At 43.1% G+C, this 24,301-nt stretch overlaps 1 protein-coding gene across 1 annotated transcript in view; it reads right to left on the bottom strand.

The window, feature by feature from the left end:
• The window catches only part of plcl1 (phospholipase C like 1), a 107,191-nt gene that overhangs the window by 8,633 nt on the left and 74,257 nt on the right, over positions 1 to 24,301 (bottom strand). The window contains exons 6-10 of the mRNA XM_039818252.1: positions 22,984 to 23,375; positions 17,331 to 18,465; positions 15,348 to 15,524; positions 7,329 to 7,691; positions 2,893 to 3,096 (exon numbers count right to left, since the gene is read on the bottom strand). Of these exons, the coding sequence (XP_039674186.1) occupies positions 2,893 to 3,096; positions 7,329 to 7,691; positions 15,348 to 15,524; positions 17,331 to 18,465; positions 22,984 to 23,375 (2,271 nt within the window). The remainder of the gene's footprint in view (positions 1 to 2,892; positions 3,097 to 7,328; positions 7,692 to 15,347; positions 15,525 to 17,330; positions 18,466 to 22,983; positions 23,376 to 24,301) is intronic.

The following is a 24,301-nucleotide window of genomic DNA, read 5'->3' as shown; positions in this document are numbered from 1 at the left end:
AAGAGAAAAGATAACATAAAGAAATATGTACAATTTCCTCTTTTACATCTGTGCTCAAGCTCAATTTATATCTAAAGTCCTCTTTGTTATCTAATCAATGTATTACTTCATTATAATATTCTTTAAGCCTTTTGCTACTTTGTGGTTTTATGTTTATACTTTGTGACTTTGTTTTTTAAAAAGTGCTATAAAAAAAGCTGTGCTGAGAGAAAAGTATTGAAACGATTATGATTATTTATCTCTGCATGTGTGAAGAGAGCTTTCCATTAAATAAACTATTAATGCATCTCGCCCATCACTCAACCCAGCAGGAGGAACGTGCTCAGTCCCAATTGCTGGTTCACATCAAAACACCTGTCGGCAGGATTTAGTTGGGGTCTTTTCAGTTCAGTTTTCAACTTGTCAATTAACATTAACGTCAAGTCTCAATATATACGTCAACATATATATATGTGAGTATATAAGTCATATGTATTATACATACACATGTACGCATATCTAGTTTAACTATTACATCTCATTTCATTTCATTCAACCTGCTAGAGACGGCCATTGGAAATTAGCATTAGCTATAAATGCTGTGATACAATGCATTGGATAATTGTTGTGCTGCACTTCTCTATGTAGACTGTATTTTTCCCTATCAATTTCATTCATTAAATGAAATGAAATTGTTTGCACATTGCACATACGCTATATACTTTTGCACATTTCATCCTTTTTGTTTCAAACACTGCACACCTCTTCCCATTTAAAAAACAGATATATTTTACATATTTTCATATATTTTTAGTATATTTTTTGTATTTGCTATTGTAAATTCTTCAGTGCTTCTTTTTCTTTTCACTTATTGTGTTTATTGTTATGCACTGAGATACCAAGGCTAATTTCTGAATGTAAAAGAAACTATTTTGCAATAATCCTGATTCTGATTCTGAAGTGCAAGTGGCCAAGGGGGATTGATTTGGATGCTCCGAAGTTGGAACGCGATTCAAAGCACAAAGTCTGTTTTAAATAATCAGTGTAAAGAAACCAACAGAAGACTGGCTACAGGGCAGCAGAAAAGAGAGAGATGAGAGTGTGTGATGACTCAGCCGTGTGCGTGTGTGTTTGTGTGCATCCAGGAAGGCTGAAAGAGGTGTTATGTACGACTGGAGATCACACCAACTGTGGCTACATGGCACTGACATGCTGCGCTCACATTTGCTGGATTCACACTTAAACATTATTAGCTCCAGTGCTGCGCTGACGTTATAGTTAGAAATAAAGCACTCTCTGTGCGGAGGAGTGTGTGTGTGAAGGTGTAATAGCCGAGCGCTGAAACAGGTGGGAGAGATTCATCCTTATCTGCTGCAAGAGGAAATGGAGTAGGAGGAGACGCAGCTGGCTCTGTGTGTGTGTGTGTGTGTGTGTGTGTGTGTGTGTGTGTGTGTGTGTGTGTGTGTGTGTGTGTGTGTGTGTGTGTATGTGTGTGTGTGTGTGTGTCTGTTTCATGCATGTCACCTCAGAGTCTCTTTCTGCATATTTGATGCTTCAGGACACTCAGTAATACGGCACTGAGTAAACACACTAAACACAATTTAAAACTGTCCGTCTGATGACCATCTGACATTTTGACCAAACTTGAAAAACAAAATTAGGAAAAGCAATCAACTTCTGAGTACTATGAGCTAATAAATGTACCCAGTTCATTTAGATTTTTAAGGGTACAAATCCCCAGGTGAATAGATATCACCATTAAACTTTATTACTGACATTGAGACAAATATATTTCTGAAATTGTATGTTTAAATATGCAAATTATGCTTTATCTTGTTAAATATGTGCTTATTAGCAAACATTTCCAGAACAGAAATCTGAATATTGGATTGTTGTTGAAGTTTTCTAACATGTTTATGTTTAAATATGCAAACAAGTTATTATCTTATGCCAACTTTTGGTGAATTTAGGATCTAAAAAATTTGTAATTCGGATGTTTTTCCCCCCCAATAGTGTGAAAGAGGACATTCTATGGAATAGCAATAGAAAAAATAGCTCAAAAACAGAAAATATTAAAATTATGGTTTTGCCTGTAGTGTTTCACCTCAAAGTAAACACAGAGCACAGAGAGACCAAACATTTTGTGATTAATCTATTTAATACCATAAAAGTATAAGGCTGGACAGTAGTTTTTGAGTGCTAATTTATGAATGTTAGCATTTTGATTTGCTCAACTAAGATTGTGAATGCGATTACCATCATAGCCGCTAAACATCAGCATGTTGAAAAATGCCCAATCACGCCCCTGAACCCTAAACCCTGAACCCTGAACCCTGAACCCTGAACCCTAAATCCTAAATCCTGAACCATAAACCTTGAACCCTAAATCCTAAACCCTAAACCCTTACAGACGTCACCTGGTAAGTGCTTGAGTGCGAGAGGCTGCAAGGGCTCGAAACAGTATGAACAGAAATGTGAATGCACTTTGGGACGACATATCACACTACCTTGATGATGTCAAAACCTATTACTTACAATTCTGGGTTTAGGAATTTGTTTCTTTACGTTTTTATTCTTTCTTCGTGGCCATGAAGGCACTTAAGGGGCTGACTGCCTGATTTGAACGTCTTCCAGGCTCTTGCCGCACAGAGTGGACAAGTCAAATAATCAATTTACTTGTTTTTGTCAAAACAGCATCACAATTAAGCCCCAGTAAGCCCTATTCTCTCCAATCAGTAATGGGCACAAGCAGAAACGCATTAAGACTGCATTTAGTTGGTGCCAGTTTTGAACTATCGACATCATTTCATTTTACCAAAAACTTCAGAAACATGGGTGAAGTCCACGATGCAAACTAAAGGGTGAGAAAGCAGAGGCTGCAGTAGGTTTACCCTCCACCCTCGTCTCACTCACCGTGTCGTAGGCCGAGAGCAGTTTGCGCGTCGGCTCTGAGAGGTTGACAAGAGGCTCCAGGCACGGGTATCCCTCCTTCAGCACCATGCTGGCCCCCATGGTGCCCTCGGGGCTCTGCAGCCTCGTTGCCAAGCTCTGGATGCACTGCTTCAGTTTGGCCACCGTGGGGAGCCCACACTGCTCTTTGAAGCTGGCGGTGGTGCTCTGGAAACGGTCGGACGGCAACAGAGAGAGGTGAGAAGGAAGAGGAGGACAGGGGAAATGGTATTAGATCCGATGTACAGTTCCTGCTGTAAAACTAAGCTGGGAAAGGTCTCACACACACACACACACACACACACACACATACACACACACACACACACACACACACACACACTATCCCCTGTCATCTGCTGTCTCCCTTGTGAAGTAAATCAATATGGCAGTCATTGCTGCTTAATCCAGTTAAATCAGCCCTAGCTTAAGCACATTTGGCAAAAAAAAGACAACAAATGGCACAAATGTTGAACCAAAAAATCATTAAACTGCTGCAGGTGTGTCAGGATGCAAAACCGGGTTTGTTAGCGGATCTGATAGAGACGAGAAAAAACAAGAGTCAATCTGCTGAAATGTAATTTGGGGTCATGATAAAGGCAAAAGATGTATTCCTGCACATACAAGCACAAGAACGCAATTTGCCACCTGGCAGAGCCCCAACTGGACTAGAGATTATCACGCCCCACCTGTGTGTGTGTGTGTGTGTGTGTGTGTGTGTGTGTGTGTGTGTGTGTGTGTGTGTGTGTGTGTGTGTGTGTGTGTGTGTGTGTGTGTGTGTGTGTGTGTGTGTGTGTGTGACATAAAGCAATAGAGGCATGATGAATAATAACTGACTGTGGCAGATGAGCCCACAGCTGGACTCATGGCAGAGAGACAGGGACACAGAGCAAGGAGGGAGGGGAAGGGACAATGGGATTGAATCAGGCAGATTGAAAGCAGTTTGTAAATGAGCAAATGTGTTCGCGTGTAGGACTGAGTGTGTGTATTTGTGTGTGTGTGAGATGGTAGGGGCTTATCTCCTGATAGAGGTTATGCTGTACCGTTGATACTGAGAGGGCTTATCAACCATTGTGGGAAATGTTGAAACGATTAAGCGAGAAATGTTTAATGGCAATATCGGAATTACATGCGTGTCATGGAATACCTTAATTTTTTTTGTAGATGACTGAATGCCTCAAAACCAGAGATTCCCTTTCAGTTATTTAACCCATACATTTTCACTACATGGCAAAAACTATGTGGACACTCAAACATTACATCCATTGTGAATTTTGAATATGTTATTACAAAATCATAGTTCGACATGTAGGCAGTGGTGGAAAAAGTATTCAGATCCTTTACTTAACTTTTAGCAGTAAAATGTACTGAAAGTACCAAATGTAAGAGTACTCAGTGCAGTAAAACGTTCCCTGTCAGTGTCTTCCTCGTCTATCTGATGTTTCTGGATTCATATTCCTGCTGCATTCATGTGTATGTTGCATTTTCCTGCTGTAGATATTTAAGGTTGTGCTCATTTTAACTCCTTTATATACTGTTGGGTAGTTTAATCTACAGCAGTGCATCATATTCTATAAGATCATCATGTGTGTAGCGTCACTGTCCTGTGACAACCATGTATCTCTAAAGAGTTTTGGAACTTTTCATGATGTCATGAAAAAACAGCCCTGGATCTTCGCGCTCTTATACAGCGCTAGTCAAGATGGTGCATACAGTAATAAATACGTGGAATACACACGAATTACAGAGCATTACTTTTCATAGCTATATGTACGAATGGTTCATGAGAACAGACTGCAATTTTCATACAATCTGCTGCTATAACAGCCTTGGGTTACTGGTTTTGGGAATTCAGGTCGGCATTCCAGTTCATCTTAAAGGTATTGGATGGGATTGGGGTCAGCCTAGTCTTGCATTGCCAGACCTTCTTCCACAGCGCTGGGGAGGACTGTCTGACTAGTCCACACAGCATTTTGGGATGGGAGAAAAACGTGCTCTGGTTTATTGGCATTTCTTTGAACCAATCACAATCGTCTTGGGCGGTGCTAAGCACTGAACGGAGCCACTGTGCCTCTGCAAAATAGCCTCGGGAAGGAACCTGTTTTGGTGGAACATGCTCGTTCAAAAGTAGTTTTAGTCGTGCAACAGAAAACTCTGCTAGCTATCTGTCTGGATTTACCCTGCAGAGATCTGAGGAGCAGTTAACCATAGTCCTCACAAATCCACCGGAGGTTAGAACGCCAACACAAAGAAAGAGGAAGGTAACGGACATCCAACTGAAAAAGAATAACATCCGGCGGAATTTCCCCGGAAGTGGAACGTCGTGGATATAGACTAAGATCAACCAGTCAAGTTGTTCAACACCGGGAAACCATTTCTTCATGGATCTGGCTTTGAGCTTAAGGGGACCGTTGTGTTGAAACAGGAAAACAGAGGCGTCCACCTACATTTGGCTTTACAGTGCACATTTATATCAGAATATACATCTCTAAAAACAGATACACATCGCCTACACTTAGATCATTTGTATTCAGTGCAAAGCTGGTGGGTACTGTGCGACCAGGTCCTATTATTGCTGGTATTAATAGAAGCTTTTATAATCATCCTCCTTACTGACTTTTCTCTCGTCTCTGGCTCTCCTCCTCCTCTCTGTCTCCCTCCTGTCTCTCTTCTTCACCCGACAGAGAGGTCTCAGGTGGAGTCTGATTCCCTGATATTCGGATTAACCCACATAACCAGAGCTCTTCATCAACAACACCTAAAACTACAAAAGCGGAGTGACACCTGATCTGCTGTGACTTGCCTGAGAAAGTATTTTGTTCTTCTTTGTTCAGCAAGACAAAACCATGTCTAGTGCCTCGATTTTATAACCCCTAACGCAATGAAGAGGAATGATGACAATGAAACATGAATAACTCTCTTAACATTTCTTTCCACGAACAAAGTCCAAGTTACTCAGGATAATCCAAAATCCTCATTGAACGGTTTCTTTTATTTCTTCCAAAAAAAGATTGCCAAATGAAAACCGTTACGAAGTCGGTGGATTATCCCGTGTGGCCAGTACAGCCGTGCGCACACATGCCAATTCACAGACTGTACGGACATTAACTGTAACAACAGACAAACAGATTTGTGTTTTTGTGGCAGCTCAGACTCTGAATGGTGTAACCAGAAACTCTGTTCTGTCTATTTCCGTCCAGTCTCTCTCCTTTTACATCTCGTGTCTGAATGTTTATGAAACAGATTCATAAGTTGGAATTTTCTGCTCTAATTAAAACATTTGGAACTTGGCTATGTGACAGTTCGTGCTGCCCCCCGGACGAATTTGCGTCTTATTATGTCTTTCCACTGACACTTGGTGAAAGCTGAAGTTTGCTCAGTGTCCTTCTGGATCCATATTTTTCATATGTTTACAATCTATCTATAAATTTGTCTGTAATTTTATGTGGGCCTAATCTGTACACGCATCTATTTCCTGTCTGTCCGCCCTGTTGCCTTTCCAGAAAGTTTCTTTTAATTTTTCCCCGTTAAATGTTGGTTGTAGTGAGTTTTTTGTTTTTCCGAATTGAGGTTCGAAGGACAGAGGGTGTACAGATTGTAAAACCCCCCTTGTGGAAAATTTGTGATTTGTGATATTGCGCAACATAAATAAAATAGACTTGACTTTGTATGCAGTTGCAGCCCCTGTAACATTGCCTTGCTTCATGTCTGAACTTAAGAGCAAAGTGTCTGTCTGTCTGTCTGTCTGTCTGTCTGTCTGTCTGTCTGTGTCTGTCTGTCTGTGTGTGTCTGTCTGTCAGTCATCTGCAGGAACTTGTCCGAGGGTAATGTTAGTGGCAACGACCACAGTGAAGCACAAACAAAAACCACTATTAATTCAAACAGCGTTTTGCGAGATGCATCGTTGCCGAATTGCACGAAACTTCTTTCCAAAGCCAAAAAGCTGTATAAATATAGTTTCAATTGGTTTTGTACTTGATTTATGAGCAAATACATTTTTAAAATGGGCATATTTTGAGTTAAGTTTGGCCCACAGTGTCAAAGAAAGTCAAAGGAAGAAGCTCCTGAAATAGGACACAGCCGGGGGGGGTCTTAAGGTCTTACACTGAGAAGGAAATCAAATGATACAGACACATTCAGGGCTGTGTTCATGATAATGTTTTACAAATATGTCAGTGTATAAATATAGACTCAACCGCTTTTGTCCATAGTCCTCATAAATTCATCGGAGTTTAAAATTCAAAAACAATGAAAGCGGAAGGTAACGGACATCCGGCCGAAAAGAGTGAAATCCGGCTGAATTTCCGGCTGCAACGGAACAATCCCGGAAGTAGAATGTCGTCGATCTAGACGAACACAACAATGACTTTAATCAACTTCTTGACGTATTTCCCTCTCACCTGAGCCCCCTCCCGCAGGTCCGTAGCCTCTTTGAGGGGCGCACTAGCCGATTTGAAGGACTCATCCACCACCTTGATGCCGGTGTGCCTCAGCGTGACGTACTCCCGCCCTCGCCTCCCCACCCTCCTCACCGACAGGCCTCGGCGCTGGGCCTTCCCGCCTCCTCGCCGGTTGGTGACCGCCACGTGGACAAACAGGCTGGTGTGGGGTAAGGGGTCTCCCGCCATGCCCAGCAGGGGCACATTGCGGTAGCCGGGCTGAAGGCACTCGAAGGCCACGCTGTACTGGCCGATGAAATCGTCTCCGATGTAGTCGTCGTCTAACACCACGAAGCGCAGCAAGGCCAGCTCCGGCATGTTCACCTGGAGACAGGAAGGGGAACAATGGAGTCGGATCCATTCATGCTGAAGTGCACCAGAACAGAAATAGAATGAGGCCAACAGACATTTCACAATGTTCTCGCCCACGCCGACACTGCTCACCTCTGAAGACTGGGGCTTTATATCATTTCAATTTCAGTGAATCTGTTTCTGACCCTGGGTACTGATTATCGTTCTTATCAAAACCTGGTTCTGAATTGTGTCATAAGAAAAGAAAAACACTTATATTGAGAAAATGAACGCTGCCATAGTAATACTGGACCCGTGGTTAGGAATCACTGATATATAATAATGGCTAATTCCTTTGAAGATCAAACCTGTTATTTACATCTCACAGTGAGACAGTAAATTGCATTCGCCAGAAGCAATGAACTAATGGGCTTGATTCTGTATGTTGTTCATCTGCTCTTGTTTTGGAATCATAATGGCGGCTCCTATTAGGAGGAAAAGATGGACTTTATTAAACGTTTACAACAGCAAAAAGGTGATCAATTAGTCACAATATTCAGCTGATAAATCCGAACAGCATTTCCTGTTTGTAAGAAGCTGGTCAGGACGAAACAATAATGTTAATTACGCGGTACAATAAGCAGCATCCTGGTGCTGCTGCAGAGGGGAAATGCTGGTTCAAATATTACAGATTACACCTTCAGAGGACTTTAATGGCTAATAAGGCTATTAACACCCATACATGTAATCACAGACTGTCAACACACACACAAAAACATGCAAACGCACACACACACAAAAACATGCACACACACACACACACAAAAACACGCACACACACACACACACACACACACACACACACACACGTAGAGTAAGTAGGAGGGCAAATGATGCTGAGCGTGTGTCTCTGCATTTTAATTCTGTGTTGAGGAACAGAGAGTAAACACATTACACAATAAAACATTATCAGCTAATGCCTGTTTTTTTCTTCACAAAGCCTGGTACACACACACACACACACACACACACACACAGGATGGTTATCAGTGTCGTATCTATAGGAGAAAGCAGTACGAATCTATTATTTGCCACAGAGAATGAGAATAAACTTGCCCCAGGCGTGTGTGTGTGTGTGTGTGTGTGTGTGTGTGTGTGTGTGTGTGTGTGTGTGTGTGTGTGTGTGTGTGTGTGTGTGTGTGTGTGTGTGTGTGTGTCCCCAACAATAAAACCATATGAAGTCTTCAGGTTCAGAAAGAAAATAAACTCAAGCAGCACAGTTGAGACATTGATTCCCTCACAAATACTGAGATTACAGTTTGCATGTGTCTAAAAAGTGTGTGTGTATGTGTGCGCGCGCGTGCGTGCGTGCGTGCGTGCGTGCATGTTGTAATAAATGTTCTGAATCACAGCAGTAAAGACATTCCTTCGTTTCAAAGCTCACTTGTTGAGCCCCCAAACAAAAACCGCAGTGCTGTTTTTCATTCGGTTCAAGATTTCTATTCATGGGCGGCCGTAGCTGGGAACCAACTCATGGTCCGCTGTCTTTGAAGGATGGTTCGACTGACCTTCTCCAATTAGCTCATGCGTTACGTTAGCTCATGTGTACAAAATGGCTGCGTGTCGCACCTATATTTTCAGGAAAAAGTCTTTGGAATGGGATAGAACATGTTGACCCGAAATGCAAACGTCAAAAGGAAGTAGCCCCTGGATCGGGACACGGCCATGGGAGGCTTAGGGTCTTACACGGAGGATGAAATAAATTCATGCCGAGACATGCAGGGCCGCGTTCATGGTTTTACAAATATGTGAGTCAAGTATAAAGGAGAAGCTGGTGCTGATGGATGAAGGAGCAGAGAACATGTCACACTGACTGAACGAGGACTGGCTGCCCCTTAGGCCTGGACTGCACTATTATAAAGTATATACTTCTGTGTGTGTGTGTGGAATGATGACTTCAATCCAATTTTCAATTTTTCAGGAACAAGCCCACGGCTGAGCAGAAAAGCTCTGTGACAGTTAATTCAATCAGTTTCAAACCAAATGCTGCTCTGAAAAGACAAAATGAGGCACAGGACACAGAGCCTCTACTCTCCTTACGTCTGGAGTTGTCATGTTACAAGTCCAATTTTAGTTTGTTAGACAACACTGCCCTCACTCCACACACTCACAAAAAAAAATTATGGCCCTAGATCATTTCCATTTAATTCTTCAAATTTCATTGGAAGAAAATACCTTTACAAATTTAACCAAATAGTTTTTCTAATAGAATTGTATGCAAAATACAAATACAAGAATATCTTAAAGGGGAATAAATGTCTTTTTGCAAGTGGATCCTTATTAACACAGTACAAGTTTAAAGGAAAAAATGTAAAGAGTGAATGTCTGAACTTGGCTTTAGTACCATTTTCCAACTGGCCTTAAAACAACAATATCTTTATAAATTGATTTCACATGAATGGACAAAAACATGTTCTTTAAAAGAAAATGTGCTTGTAGACAGACAGCAGCTGAGACCATGACAGTTCAAAATGTTAATGTATTGTAATTTAAGTGCACCGTCTGGCATATAAAAGAGTAGTCTGCCAATTTAGCGTTGCCCTCCTGTAACATTTCCACACTTATTTTGTTAGTGAGGCTTATTTTTCTTAGTTTACCTTTTATATGTGGCCAGATTTGATTTGTTTTGTTCAGTTCTTCATTCAATTTCCTGCACTATGTTGCCATGTGTTGCATTGTTGTTTATCTATTGGAAAACTTAATAAAAAAAAAAACTTGAATTACAAAAAACAAATCTTGTCGGACTCATGATAGACAGTTCAAAAAGAAAATCAACATTGATGCAAAAGAACCAGAGATATTGTCTTTTTTTATTCCACATCTTTTCCTTCTCAAAACCTGGTGCCAACATTACCCACAATGCAACTTGACGGCCGCCAGTTTAGGCCAAGATTCAGATTCCTTTTAACTCCACTATGTTTTAACTGTTTATGAGACATAAGTGATTAGAACTACGTAATCCATTATGATCAATTATCACGATATTTTTGACCAAATACCTCGATATCGATACCGCAACAATATTTTAGTGTTGACTACTGGTGCTTTCACAAAATATTTACACCATGAGATGTTTGATAAATAATCATCAGTAATGTGGATATGATGACTAAGTGGGTAAAGGCAAATAATAGAACAGCTAGAACAGTCTGTTAAGTTCAGAAAATGACATCACTTTACTGTAATGCAGCCTTTAAAACCAGGAAAAGACACTTATGCCATATTACGATATTCAAAATCTAAGACGATATCTAGTCTCATATCATTATATCGATATAATATCAATATATTGCCCAGCTCTATTATGATCCCATTTTCAGTTCCTTGATGCATTTTATAAAAAAACTGAACACACAGTCCCGCATACAATGTATTTTATGAATGCAGCCAGCTCGGACAGTGGTTTTCACCAGGGGGAAGGAAGATCAACTATTAGTGTGTACTGAAGTGTGTGCTGATGCGGCTGCCCAGTGTCTGAGCCTGGCCGCTGTGTCAAAGCCTGGAGGTCAAGTGATTAAGACATATGAGAACATGCTTCAACAGGCTGATACGCACACTAACAGTATGACCTCGACTGTGCCTCAACACTCTGAGGCTTTTACTTACAATCCACCAGTCCAATGAGACGGGCAGAGCCAAAGACTTCACTCCTCACTAAAGCTGGGCAGACACTGTGCTGAGGGAACGAAATCCCGACTGTGTGCTGTCCTGGCTCCTAAATGGTGGAATGACCTCCCTATTGACATCAGGATGGCCGAAAGCCTACGCATCTTCCGCCGAAGGCTAAAAACACATCTCTTCTGACTACACCTTGGTTAAACATAAAAATATATATATATTCGTTGAAGCTGCTAATGTACTTTCACTTACTACCTGTTGTCTGGTGTTTGAACCTTCAGGGATGAAAGCATTTAATTGGAAGTCGCTTTGGATAAAAGCGTCAGCCAAATGACATAATGTAATGTAATGAGGGATAGTTTGGATATTTTTAAGAGGGGTGGTCCGAGGTATTTATCCATCCAGCCTACAGTTGGAGAAAGCAGGCAGGACACGGAAGCTAAGCAATGTCCTGCTGTGGCCGGGGGCAGCAGCTAGGCATGGGCCGGTTACCGGTTTCAAGGTATACCGCGGTTTTGAAAGAGTTAAGGTTTCCAAACCACTAAACTTTTCCGACATACCGTTTTTTCGGTATGAGCTGGGTCATCACGGACGGAAAGTGCAGTTTAGAAATTCCGTCTCCCTGCCAGTGTGCAGAGATATTTTTGCTGAAGGTTGTTATCATACTGTCAGACTCCCATACCGGCAGCAGCTAAACGGACTACCCTTAACAAACAAAACAAAAAATGTGTACGCTATATTTAGAATATTTTCATGCAGGACTTCACTGTGATCGGAATGTTTAGAGACCATGTGACAAAGGTAACGTTAACTGGTCCCTATACGCAAAAAACGTCATATCATAAATGATAGGGGAACCCAGCAACGGCGATTATGAGCTTTTCCTCCATTTTCTCGGAACTAATGTTCTGGTAGGAACAAAAGTTTACATCGTATGTTTCTCCGGAATCAGCCAGCGGGAAGGACGTCTACATTCCGATCGGTTGCTGGCGTTTGCCGCTGCTTGCCGCCGAACCGCGTCATAGCTCATTACCATAAAGTTGACCTACTTTCAACTTTCTGATTGATGCTCTGGTCGCTCAAAACGCGACTCCGATAGATTTGCCGCTCCATGCAGCTGAGAGAAGCCAGCCACCGTTGAAAATGAATGACTTCCGGTAACTTTAGAAGCTCAAGTCGGCGTCCACTTAAACTGATATCGATGTTTTTAGGTGTCTAAAATGAGTTTAGCTGCTGCCCTCGTCCACAGCAGGACATTGCTTAGCTTCCGTGTCGGTACTCCTGTCTGCTTCTCCAAACTGGGGGGGGGGGCGTGCCGACCGCCATCATACTGTAGCTAACGCACTGGCTATGGAGAAGTAACACATACAACCACACTTTAAAATATCCGGACTATCTCTTTAAATCTCACATGGCAGAACCTGCGATGCTCGCTTATGCTCACACCGAACATTAGCACAGATCTCCTGGTCACTTTTGTCCTGTGACAATTGCTACAAAATGTATTCAAACAAAACAACAGCGCCCTCAATAATGATGACAGAAAGAAAGCATTATTTAAGCAGCATTACAGAAGGTAAGAATTAAAAAAAATATGGAGCTGCAGATGGCTGGAAGATGCAGTTCCAGCCATCATCCAGGTCTGTTCTACAGCGAAGTTCAATTTTATATCACAGCAGTCTCCGTTTATTTAACCACAGCATGCAAAATACTCCACCAGAAATATTACAACAAGCTCGCTACAGTTTAGAACAGGTCTTTTGACAGCAGCCATGTGGGAAATTGGACCGGGGAACTGCTCAAACTGTAAGACAGCTGACCAACATTTCTGACATGCCAGAAATCCAACCGATGGCAATTAATCAGGCGCCGTGACCTCAAATCGAAACTCTGGCGACCAATTCAGGGCTAAAATCAGGCTCCCTCTCCCTCTCCCTCTCTCTCTCTCTCTCTCTCTCTCTCTCTCTCTCTTTCCTCCTGCTGCTCACCATCCTCCCATTTGGAACATTTGTATTTCCTCTCATCGCTAATAAAACGCAAGTATGCAAGAGGTAACATCATCACCATAACACTGGTGCAGGGAAGGGTATAAGGGTGATGTCAATGTCTGTCTCCTACCAAAGATCGAATGCAATTACAGTCAAATATGGTTTTGAATTACGGGTTGCACACAACTTGTTTGCAGGTACATGTTGACAACACACACACACGCGCACACACGCACGCACACACACACACACACACACACACACACAAACACACACACAATGTGTCCACATAGGACATGCCATATCAGTTGTGACGGCCTGTCATGATGGCTCAGCCACACTGGTACAGGACTCTGTCAGTGAGCGGTAAAAAAGCCAAATCAGCAACGCAACAGTCATCAAATCATGTCTCCTATAATACATTCACAGCAGACATAAGTGTATTCATGGGAGCACCGGATTTGAAACCCTGATGGGCTTGAATGCCCCCCTTCAATTAAGCACTCTGGGCTCTGTTTTCATGCAGGTGCAAAGCCGACAGAAGAGCAGACACAGACCTCTCCAAAATCACATAAGCCACTTTTACGTTGTTGACATTTCTCCTCTTCAGCTTTCATATAAATCTTTAATCTAGTACACTTTTAAATGCACATTAAAACACAATTTTGTGCAATAAAAGCAAAGTCTGCACTGGGTTAGATTAATGGATGATTCCTAACTATAACATCATCCACAAAATGCTTCAGAAACTTTGGAATCTTTTTATTTTTATATATTTATTTTACAGTGTAATCATCACTGATCTGCGACCTCAGAAAACATCTCATCATAAGAAATTCACTAAATAAACAATTTTCTGTAGAAAATGAAAATCACATTTTTGCTCCTGTAAACAGGATTATTATACGAGGAGCCGTCATGCAGTTATGTAAATAGCTTAACCAGACTGTTCTCCGTCTTTGCTGCATGGACATGATTGTGTGCACAGCCAAAATATATCTAACTGAATGCAACCTTTTAAACGCTTACTAACTGCAAAGATATCATTCTCGAAACATAAGCACATAAAGCTTGTTCTGCCTTTTTAAGTTGATTTGTAATGCTGTATTTTCATATTGCAGGTTATGCAGTAGTGTATAATAACATTTAGGGGCGCTGTATGTTGCCTGCCTGCAGTCTCCTCCTGGCCCATTAGGGAAACGTTTGCTCCTTTTTAAGAGGATGAGAGGAATTAATGTGACTCGCAATTACTGAAGCCTAACCTAAATCCACCTACCAATAATACATTCCTCCTAATAACGATGTATTATGGCTGCGTCATGCCCTACTCATGCTTGTACCGTGAGGTGCCATACTTCAGTTTTTTTTCCCTTTGCAGTAGTCTATATCCAAGACATTCCACTTCTGGGATTGCTCCGCCGGATGACACTCTTTTCGGCCGGATGTCCGTCCCCTTCCTCTTCCTTTGTGTTGGCGTTCTAACCTCCGGTGGATTTGTGAGGACTATGGTTAACTGCTCCTCAGATCTCTGCAGGGGAATTCCAGACAGCTAGCTAGACTATCTGTCCAATCTGAGTTTTCTGTGGCACGACTAAAACTACTTTTAAACGTACACATGTTCCACCAAAACAAGTTCCTTCCAGAGGCTATTTTGCAGAGGCACTGTGGCTCCGTACGAGGCTTAGCGCCGCCCAAGACGATTGTGATTGGTTTAAAGAAATGCCAATAAACCAGAGCACGTTTTTCTCCCATCCCAGAATGCTGTGTGGACTAGTCAGACCGTCCTCCGCAGAGCCGTGGAGGAAGATCTGGCAATGCGAGAATAACCTTGCAGAGATCTGAGGAGCAGTTAACCTTAGTCCTCATAAATCGACAGGAGTTTAAAATGCAAACAAAACAAAGAAAGCGGAAGGTCATCCGGCCTAAAAAGACGGACATCCGGCGGAATTGCCAGCGGCACCGGAGCAATCCCGGAAATGAAACGTCGTCGTTATAGACTAGCACAGCTAGCAACAGGCCTTACCTGAAACTCAAAGGTCTCATCAAACAACGGGTCGTCCTGGTTCTGAGCGGCAGTGCGGGTCCGCTGCTCAGCACAGTCAGCTGGAACGCCATGCAGCTCCAGGACCACGTAAGGGTCGATGACCTCTCCCTTAGAGCCCGATCCCAGAGGCTTGGGCAGGTTATGGGCACTGATCACCTGCACAGTCCAACACAAAGCAGTTGATGTCACATTCATGACTTAGTTGATATTTGATGGAAGAAAATAAGAATATTAAAAACTCACACTCAAAATCAAATGTTTCAGCGGGGTACACACCACACGAGAATCGAGCCGATTTTGAGCTTGATTCCCCCCTCCCGACAATGGTGAGCAAAGCCCCGCAGATTATCTTGACGAAATACTCTAGGCGAAGGTCCGACACATTAGTTTGCTTTAATAAATGGTTATGCTGTAGTGTGGCGGGATTTTCCTTCTTTTTTCTCCCCCAAGTCTGAGATATTTACAGTACAGGCCAAAAGTTTGGACACACCTTCTCATTCAATGCGTTTCCTTTTTATTTTCATGACTATTTACATTGTAGATTCTCACTGAAGGCATCAAAACTATGAATGAACACATATGGAATTATGTACTTAACAATATAGTGTGAAATAACTGAAAGCATGTATTATATTTTAGATTCTTCAAAGTAGCCACCCTTTGCTTTTTTATTAATAAGGGAAACAATTCCACTAATTAACCCTGACAAAGCACACCTGTGAAGGTAAAACCATTTCAGGTGACTACCTCATGAAGCTCATTGAGAGAACACCAAGGGTTTGCAGCGCTATCAAAAAAGCAAAGGGGTGCTACTTTGAAGAATCTAAAATATAAGAAATTTTACAGTTATTTTCACACTTTAGTTAAGATAATCTAAATGTAAAGAAAAATATGATCTATATATATACATGCACAGAAGAATTGTTGGATGTGCAAATTGTTTCTTCGTGAAATAAAGATTATCTCTCCACATTTTCCGGTGGTGTGAGGTATGTTAAGATCATCTCCCGATCTGCTCGGAAGTCAATCCTGGCCGCACTGAAATCAAAAATATTAAACGCGTTTAATATTTCGTTTTCGTTTGTATCTTAGTATAATTTAAAGTCACATTTAATCGCACAGGTTTTCCAGTTTTGACATACGGGATTCGGACTCAGGCCCGTAGCCAGCCTACAGAAAGTGGACTTTTTTGCAGTTTTTCCCTTATTTTGTATTTATTTATGAGGTTCAAATACTTCATTTTGGTGACTTGTTATGCACTAATTTGTGCTGGATTAGTTTGTCTGTTGGTATCTTAATGAGCACACTTTTTGAAACACGGAAAAAAATATTTATTACAACGTTGTCAAATTGCTTACCAAGATCATGTACCACCTTTTTCAGTCCAAATCCACGCACGCACGCCTCAAACATTTTGCTATGAGTGCATGAAGTTAGTTGCGTGGATTGTTGATACATTAGAAATGAGATTGTTACATGTTGTGTGCCAGTTAACACATTCAGAGAAGTGGTGCTTTTACCAAGATTAGGGCTTTGGTTTGGTTTGGATCATTTTTATTTGAGTGGGATTCGAATTATTGGCCATCATTATTTCAAAAGACACTTGTTTATTACAACAACAAATACTCTCAGACACACAAAAAAAAAAACGGACTTAAACTATGGACCTTTGGCAGTGGGGGGGGGCTTTCGACCCACCCAAACCCCTCCCCTGTCTACAGGCCTGGTTTGTATGTGGAATCAGTTAGTGTGTGGTGTGTTGTTCTGGCCAAATCGTTGCTCTCCACACACTATAGGAACAAAACTGTTAAATGTATAATTATTATTTTTATTTTTATGTGTGGGGTCTCTAACATTTTCAGCATCTGTTAAGATTTGAAAAATCTTCTAGTGTGGGCCAGGCATTCATGAAAGATTGAATGCTACAAAACAGAAACAGAAACATGAATACAACATCTGCACCTTGATGCGTAGAGTTTGTGCTGGCACTCCTGGCACGCAGCCCTGCGTGTGAGCGCTGAAATACGACACCTCGTCCCTCATCACAGCCGGTCGGAGAACGTAACCGCACCCCCCGTTCTGTGAGAAGCGGCCTCTGTGAAGGTCCAGCATGGCGCCGGGTGTCTGCTGGTTCAAACCCACCAGCTGGACCCCTCCTTTCCAGTATCCCTGTGGGTTGGGGTTACTGGAGTCCAGACGCACCGAACTGGGCCGTACCCTGGTCAGGGTGCGCTTGGTGAACAACACCAGGTCCTCTGGGCTCTCAGTGGTCAGCCGTCCGGCCTCTCCCTCGCCCAGTGAGCACAGCGTCCAATAGGGTGGCTCGGGAGGCATCGGTGTGCTGGGAGAGGAGGGGCTGCTTGGGGGCGAGTGCTGCTGAGCCTGCCTGTGGCTGGCTCTCTGCGCGTAGAAGCTGCGGCTGCCCGTGCGAGCGATCGCCACCAAGTCCGACAGCTCCTTGTGGAGGCGCAGCTTCCTGGGTTGTGAGGGTGGAGGCACCACCAAGACCACGCCCAGTTCTTCCTCGCCGGGGATGGTCATTCGCCGCCCCGCCAGAGGCCCGCCTCCCCCTATCTCCTCATCCTCCTCCGATATCTCCCCGTCGGAGCCGTCCTGCTCTGGAGAGAGCTTCTTCCCCACTATCAGGATGCGTCCTTTCAGCTGCTCAGGGGAGGGTAAAGTTGTTGCACGCCCGCCAAGGCTGAAGGGGAGGGCCTCTGGGGTGTAAAGATGGGCGCCAAACACTTTCTTCAGGTGCTGTGCCATGGTGCGCTGCTGGCCCGGAGAGCAACGCTGACACAGGTACAGCAGAAGCGGGTACTGAGAGGTCAGGAAGGCGTACTTATTGACCACCTCCAGAGCAGAGCGGATAGTGACAGGCGCATGGTGGTGATGGTGGTGGTGGTGGTGGTGGTGGTGGTGGTGTTGGCGGGGGATGTCCGGCCCGTAGTCGACCCCGAGGAGAGGCTCCCCCTCTGGGCCGTCAGTCACTCCCAGCTCCACGCACCGACAGCCCGACTGTAGAGCCTTGATCAAGCCTCCGAGGTCCGCTCGGCCGTGGACCTGATCCTCCAGCAGGTAGGAGCGGTACGAGGTGCTGAGGAAGCAAAAGCATTACATAATTAGGGCTGGGTATTGTTCAAACATTTTCGGTACCGGTACCGATACCAATACCAATACTATGACTTCACTACCGGTTCCTAAACAGACATTTTTTTCCGATACCAATTTTATTAGCTCGTATTTTGTGAATCCCGTCTCTGTGTAGCGTAGAGTTTTTTCCTGCGTGTATTTTCTTTATTTATTTATGTATCTGTTTTGTTTTATGTACATTATACTGTTCACATTTCAATTTTGGATTTACCTTGAGAATTGTTCTCTCTCGGGTGGGGTGGGATTGTGAGAGGGACAAAAAGATCAAGGGGAAAAAATGAAAGAATGGAAGCCCTCTCTGTTACATGGAACTGTAATGCTGTTGCCTGTGAACTTGCTCCCAATAAAGAAAGTTTATTAAAAAAAAAAACACCATGAACTGTGAAATTCCCGTTCATACTTTTCTCCTTCAGAACACGAGACAAAACATGATGTACAAAATAATCGTTTTTGTAATAGTTAGAGCCTAAATCGTAATCACGATAAAAAATTTGACTAATTGCACCGCCCTACTCCAAATAATGTCCTGCTTCTAAATGAGGTTCTATAGTATCAATAACATTTAGTGACAGCTGAAAATATCTTGTGAAATTTTAGAGAAGAGGACGAAATATGTATTGGCACAAAAAAAACAACTGATAAATAATCACTGACTAATACCTCCCTAAAAATAACATTTAAATGCATTTTTTTAAACGTCTCTTTATTGAAACTTTCCAAATATTCTGCTACAGATAACACAAAATCACAATTAGGGCTTCAACTAACAATTACTTTTCATTGTCGATTAACCTGTTCATTATTTTCTCGATTAGTTGTTGGTCTATAAAATGTCAGAAAATTGTGAAAAATGTTGATCGGTGTTTCCCACAACTCAAAGATATTCAGTTAACTGTCGCAGAGGGGAGAAGAAACTAGAAAATATTCACATTTAAGAAGCTGGAATTAGAGAATACGTCATTTTTCTTTATAAAAAAGCACTTAAACCGAATTATCTTTGCAGTTCTGATCAGAATATAATATACAAAATATAAGAATGCCCTCCCTTTTCCCAACCTTTAAAGGCAATTTTAACACTGTACACTTAATCTTACGTTGCTTGACACATATTGCGTAGCATTGTGGTAGTTTACAGTCTCAAAAAAGACATAAGATTACCTAATATATAGAATGTAATTCTGGCACAATATGTCCCATTTAATGATGTGCATATTTTTCTCAAATGTTTGTTTTGGTGGCATGCAGAGCGCAGTGAGTAAGCAGAACCATCTGGCAGATGAGTAGACAAGAAAGGAACCGTCGTGTGAATTCATTCAGAAATATTCAGCTGATAAAGAGATTTCTTAACAGTGGAATCATGTGGCTAAAGACTGGACTCATGTGCTCTAATTATTAAACATATTAACTGTAAATAATAAGGGCCTGTGCCATATGCCATTTCATATTCACATGTACATGTATCTGTATATATATTCTCCCCACCTGTAAATACAAGAAGTGTCTGTACTGTACATATTACCGTTATTACTCTCTTCTTATTGAAAAAGAAATTATTATTTTTCATTATTCTCATTATTTTCATTAATCATTATTTTTCTAACTTCTTCCTACTTCTTTTTCAATATGGAGATCCTTATTTGAATCATTTACAATAATTTTGAAAGATGTGTTTGCTGAGTATTTTGTTTTTCTTTGGTTTTCGTGCTTGTACTGAAATGTAATTATTATTTTTTTTAATACGTACAAAATGAACTTTTATTTCCTATTTTATTCCTTGTGTATTTTTTTATCCTATTTATATTGATGTGTTTTTTGTTATTTGTTGTACTGCATTGAGCTGCTGTGACAAGTGAATTTCCCCATTGTGGGATCCTTAGTCTCGCTTTGCCAAACCTTCCTCCACAGCGCTGCGGAGGAGGGTCTGGCTAGTCCCATAGCATTCTGGGATAGGAGAAAATGTGCTCTGGTTTATTGGCATTTCTTTAAACCAATCACAATCGTCTTGGGCGGTGCTACGTGCCGGATGGAGCCCCGGTGCCACTGCAAAATAGCCTCGGGAAGGAACTTCCACTTTGGTGGAACGTGTATGTTTAAAAGTTGTTTTAGTCATGCAACAGAAAACTCAGATTGGACAGATAGTCTAGTTGGATTTACCCTGCAGAGATCTGAGAAGCAGTTAACCATAGTCCTCATAAATCCACCGGAGTTTAAAATGCCAACACAAAGAAAGTGGGTAAGGTAACAGACATCTGGCCGAAAAGAAGGACATACGGCGGAATAGACTATGGGATCCATAAAGTCGATCTTATCTTATTTTATCTTATCTTATTTTATCTTATCTTATCTTCATCCATCCATCCATCTTCGTCCGCTTATCCGGGGTCGGGTCGCGAGGGCAGCAACTCCAGCAGGGGACCCCAAATTTCCCTTTCCCGAGCCACATTAACCAGTTCCGACTGGGTGATCCCGAGGCGTTCCCTGGCCAGTTTGGAGATATAATCCCTCCACCTAGTCCTGGGTCTTCCCCGAGGCCTCCTCCCAGCTGGACGCGCCTGGAACACCTCCCTAGGGAGGCGCCCAGGGGGCATCCTTACCAGATGCCCAAACCCACTCAACTGGCTCCTTTCGATGCAAAGGAGCAGCGGCTCTACTCCGAGCTCCTCACGGATGACTGAGCTTCTCACCCTATCTCTAAGGGAGACGCCAGCCACCCTCCTGAGGAAACCCATTTCGGCCGCTTGTACCCTGGATCTTGTTCTTTTGGTCATGACCATAGGTGATCGTAGGAACGAAAACTGACCGGTAGATCGAGAGCTTTGCCTCCTGGCTTAGCTCTCTTTTCGTCACAACGGTGCGATAAATTGAATGTAATACCGCACCCGCTGCGCCGATCCAATCTCCCGCTTCTTTGTCCCACTCGTGAACAAGACCCTAAGGTATTTGAACTCCTTCACTTGGGGTAAGGACTCATTCCCTACCTGGAGAAGGCATTCCATCGGTTTCCTGCTGAGAACCATGGCCTCAGATTTAGAGGTGTTGATCCTTATCCCAGCTGCTTCACACTCGGCTGCGAACCGATCCAGTGAATGCTGAAGGTCACAGGCTGGTGATGCCATCAGGGCCACATCATCTGCAAAGAGCAGCAATGAGATCCCCAGCCCACCGAACTGCAACCCCTCCCCACCCCGACTACGCCTCGATATCCTGTCCATAAATATTATTGGTTGGTGACAAAGCACAGCCCTGCCAAGAACCCGGACGCAACCCTCGCTTTGGTCATACAGAGCTTGGATGGCCCTGAGAAGGGACCCCCTCACCCCATACTACTGCAGTACCCCCCACAGTATCTCCCGGGGGACCTGGTCATACGCCTTCTCCAGATCCACAAAACACACGTAGACCGGACTCCCAGGCTCCCTCCACAATCATTGCGACAGTGAAGATCTGGTCCGTTGTTCCACAACCAGGACGGAAGCCGCATTGTTCCTCTTCAACCTGAGGTTCGACTATCAGCCGAACCCTCCTTTCCAGCACCTTGGAGTAGACTTTACCAGGGAGGCTGAGAAGTGTGATACCCCTGTAATTGGCACACACCCTCTGGTCCCCCTTTTTGAACAGGGGAACCACCACCCCGGTTTGCCACTCCTTTGGCACTGTCCCAGACTTCCACGCAATGTTGAAGAGGCGTGAACCAGGACAGCCCCTCCACACCCAGAGCTTTCAGCATTTCTGGACGGATCTCATCAATCCCCAGGGCTTTGCCACTGTGGAGTTGTTTGACTACCTCAGCGACTTCCCCCAGGGATATCGACGAAAAACCCCCATCATCCTCCAGCTCTGCCTCTGACATAGAGGGCGTATTAGTCGGATACAGGAGTTCCTCAAAGTGCTCCTTCCACCACCCTATTACCTCCTCAGTTGAGGTCAACAGCGTCCCATCCTTACTGTACACAGCTTGGATGGTTCCCCGCTTCCCCCTCCTGAGGTGGTGAACGGTTTTCCAGAAGCACCTTGGTGCCGACTGAAAGTCCTTCTCCAAGTCTTCTCCGAACTTCTCCCACACCCACTGCTTTGCCTCTTTCACGGCAGAGGCTGCAGCCCTTCGGGCCCTTCAGTACCCTGCAACTGCCTCTGTAGACCTCTGGGATAACATATCCCGGAAAGACTCCTTATTCAGTTGGACGGCTTTATCTTATCTTATCTTATCTGAACTTTGCACATCCCTGAAATATTTTTGCACATCCTACACTAATACATGCAGCCTCTTTTCTTTCTAAATGTTATTCATTTATATGTATGTGTTATTTGTTTCTGTATTTATTGTTTATTTATTTCCTAATAATGTTTAAATATGTTTATACAGTATGTATGCACCAAACCAAAGAAAATTTCCTAGTATGTGCTACTTACCTGGCAACAAATAGATTCTGATTCTGATTCTTGTTAATCACCGCACACGCACCTGATGTAGTAGTGGGACAGAGGCATGTTCATGTCCTGACAGACCCCCAGGTGCTCTGGGTCGAGCAGCTGGCACTCCGGAGACTGCAGGTAGCGGGCGAATCCATCCAGACCCAGCAGCCCCCTCTCCCTACCATGGGCCGAGGGCTCGTAGCGCCTCAGGATCTCCCAGCAGCCCTCGGTGGTCGCCAGAGACAAACCCTGCTCCGTCTCCAGGAAGAGGCGCAGGTCCTGAGGGTCCAGACACTCGCGGTCCTTGGACAGTTGCACCAACAGGAAGTAGACGTCGGGCCGGGTGCAGAGCTCGCAGAAGGCCTCGTGGAACTCCTCGCGGGTCACGTGGGAGGTCAGCTTCTCCTTGCTGCGCTGGATCTCCTTAAAACGCAGACGCACCTGTGGGAAGAGAAAAGGAAGGTTTACCACACTGTAAAAAATACTCTGTTACAAGTAAAAGTCCTGCATTGAAAATGTAACTTAAGTAAAAGTATTTAAGTATCATCAGGAAAGGGTAGTTTAGTTTATAATAAGACATATTTTATAAACTGCATGTGTTATGTTTAAAAAAAAAATCAAAACGTGTAAAGTAACTAGTAACTAAAGCTGTAACAGATGAATGTAGTGGAGTAAAAAGTACAATATTTCTCTCTGAAATGTAGCGGAGTAGAAGTAGAAAGTGGCACGAAAAGAAAAGACTCAAGTAAAGTACAAGTACCTCAACATTTTGTCCCCCCCCTGATTTAGCGAGAGATGAAGTGCGGTAATTAGTTAGCCTCGTTCAATCACTGAGACTTGATTAAACTTTAGTTATCTTGTTTCAATAAGGATATCAAAGTGACCCATTAAACAACACAACGTATTAATCGTTTCTTCTCTGTCATCTCTCCATCTTTTCCTTTCATCTGCTTCCTCCTCTATCGTTTCATCTTCTTCTGTGCTCAGCCCGTGCTTGCAATAATCTTCCCTCTCCGATATCACCTCGGTAAAATGTTTCTGCAGATATTCGGCAGTCATGTCACCTGTCTGACCCAATACATCTCTATGCTCTCTCTCTCTCTCTCTCTGTTTCCAGGGTAACAAAGCTCACTTTATTCATGTAGCAGGTGAAACAGGAAGAGGAAAGTGACACAGACCTGTCTGTATCTGCGCTTCTTTTACCCTATATTCCTATGTTTTAGTGTCTAAGTGACTGATGGGAACAACAGTCTTTGACATTGGTCCAGTATTAAGCAAGATCGCTGCAGTCGGCAGTGGCGAAACAATGTAAGTTAACAGGGCAATTGTGCAGCTTGTATTTACCTTCACAAAAGTGCTGGTTTTGC

Source organism: Perca fluviatilis, chromosome 12 (genome assembly GCF_010015445.1).
Source record: "Perca fluviatilis chromosome 12, GENO_Pfluv_1.0, whole genome shotgun sequence".
NCBI lineage: Eukaryota > Metazoa > Chordata > Actinopteri > Perciformes > Percidae > Perca > Perca fluviatilis.
The sequence above is the reverse complement of the archived record's forward strand: the minus strand, read 5'-3'. Positions and strand labels throughout refer to the sequence as shown.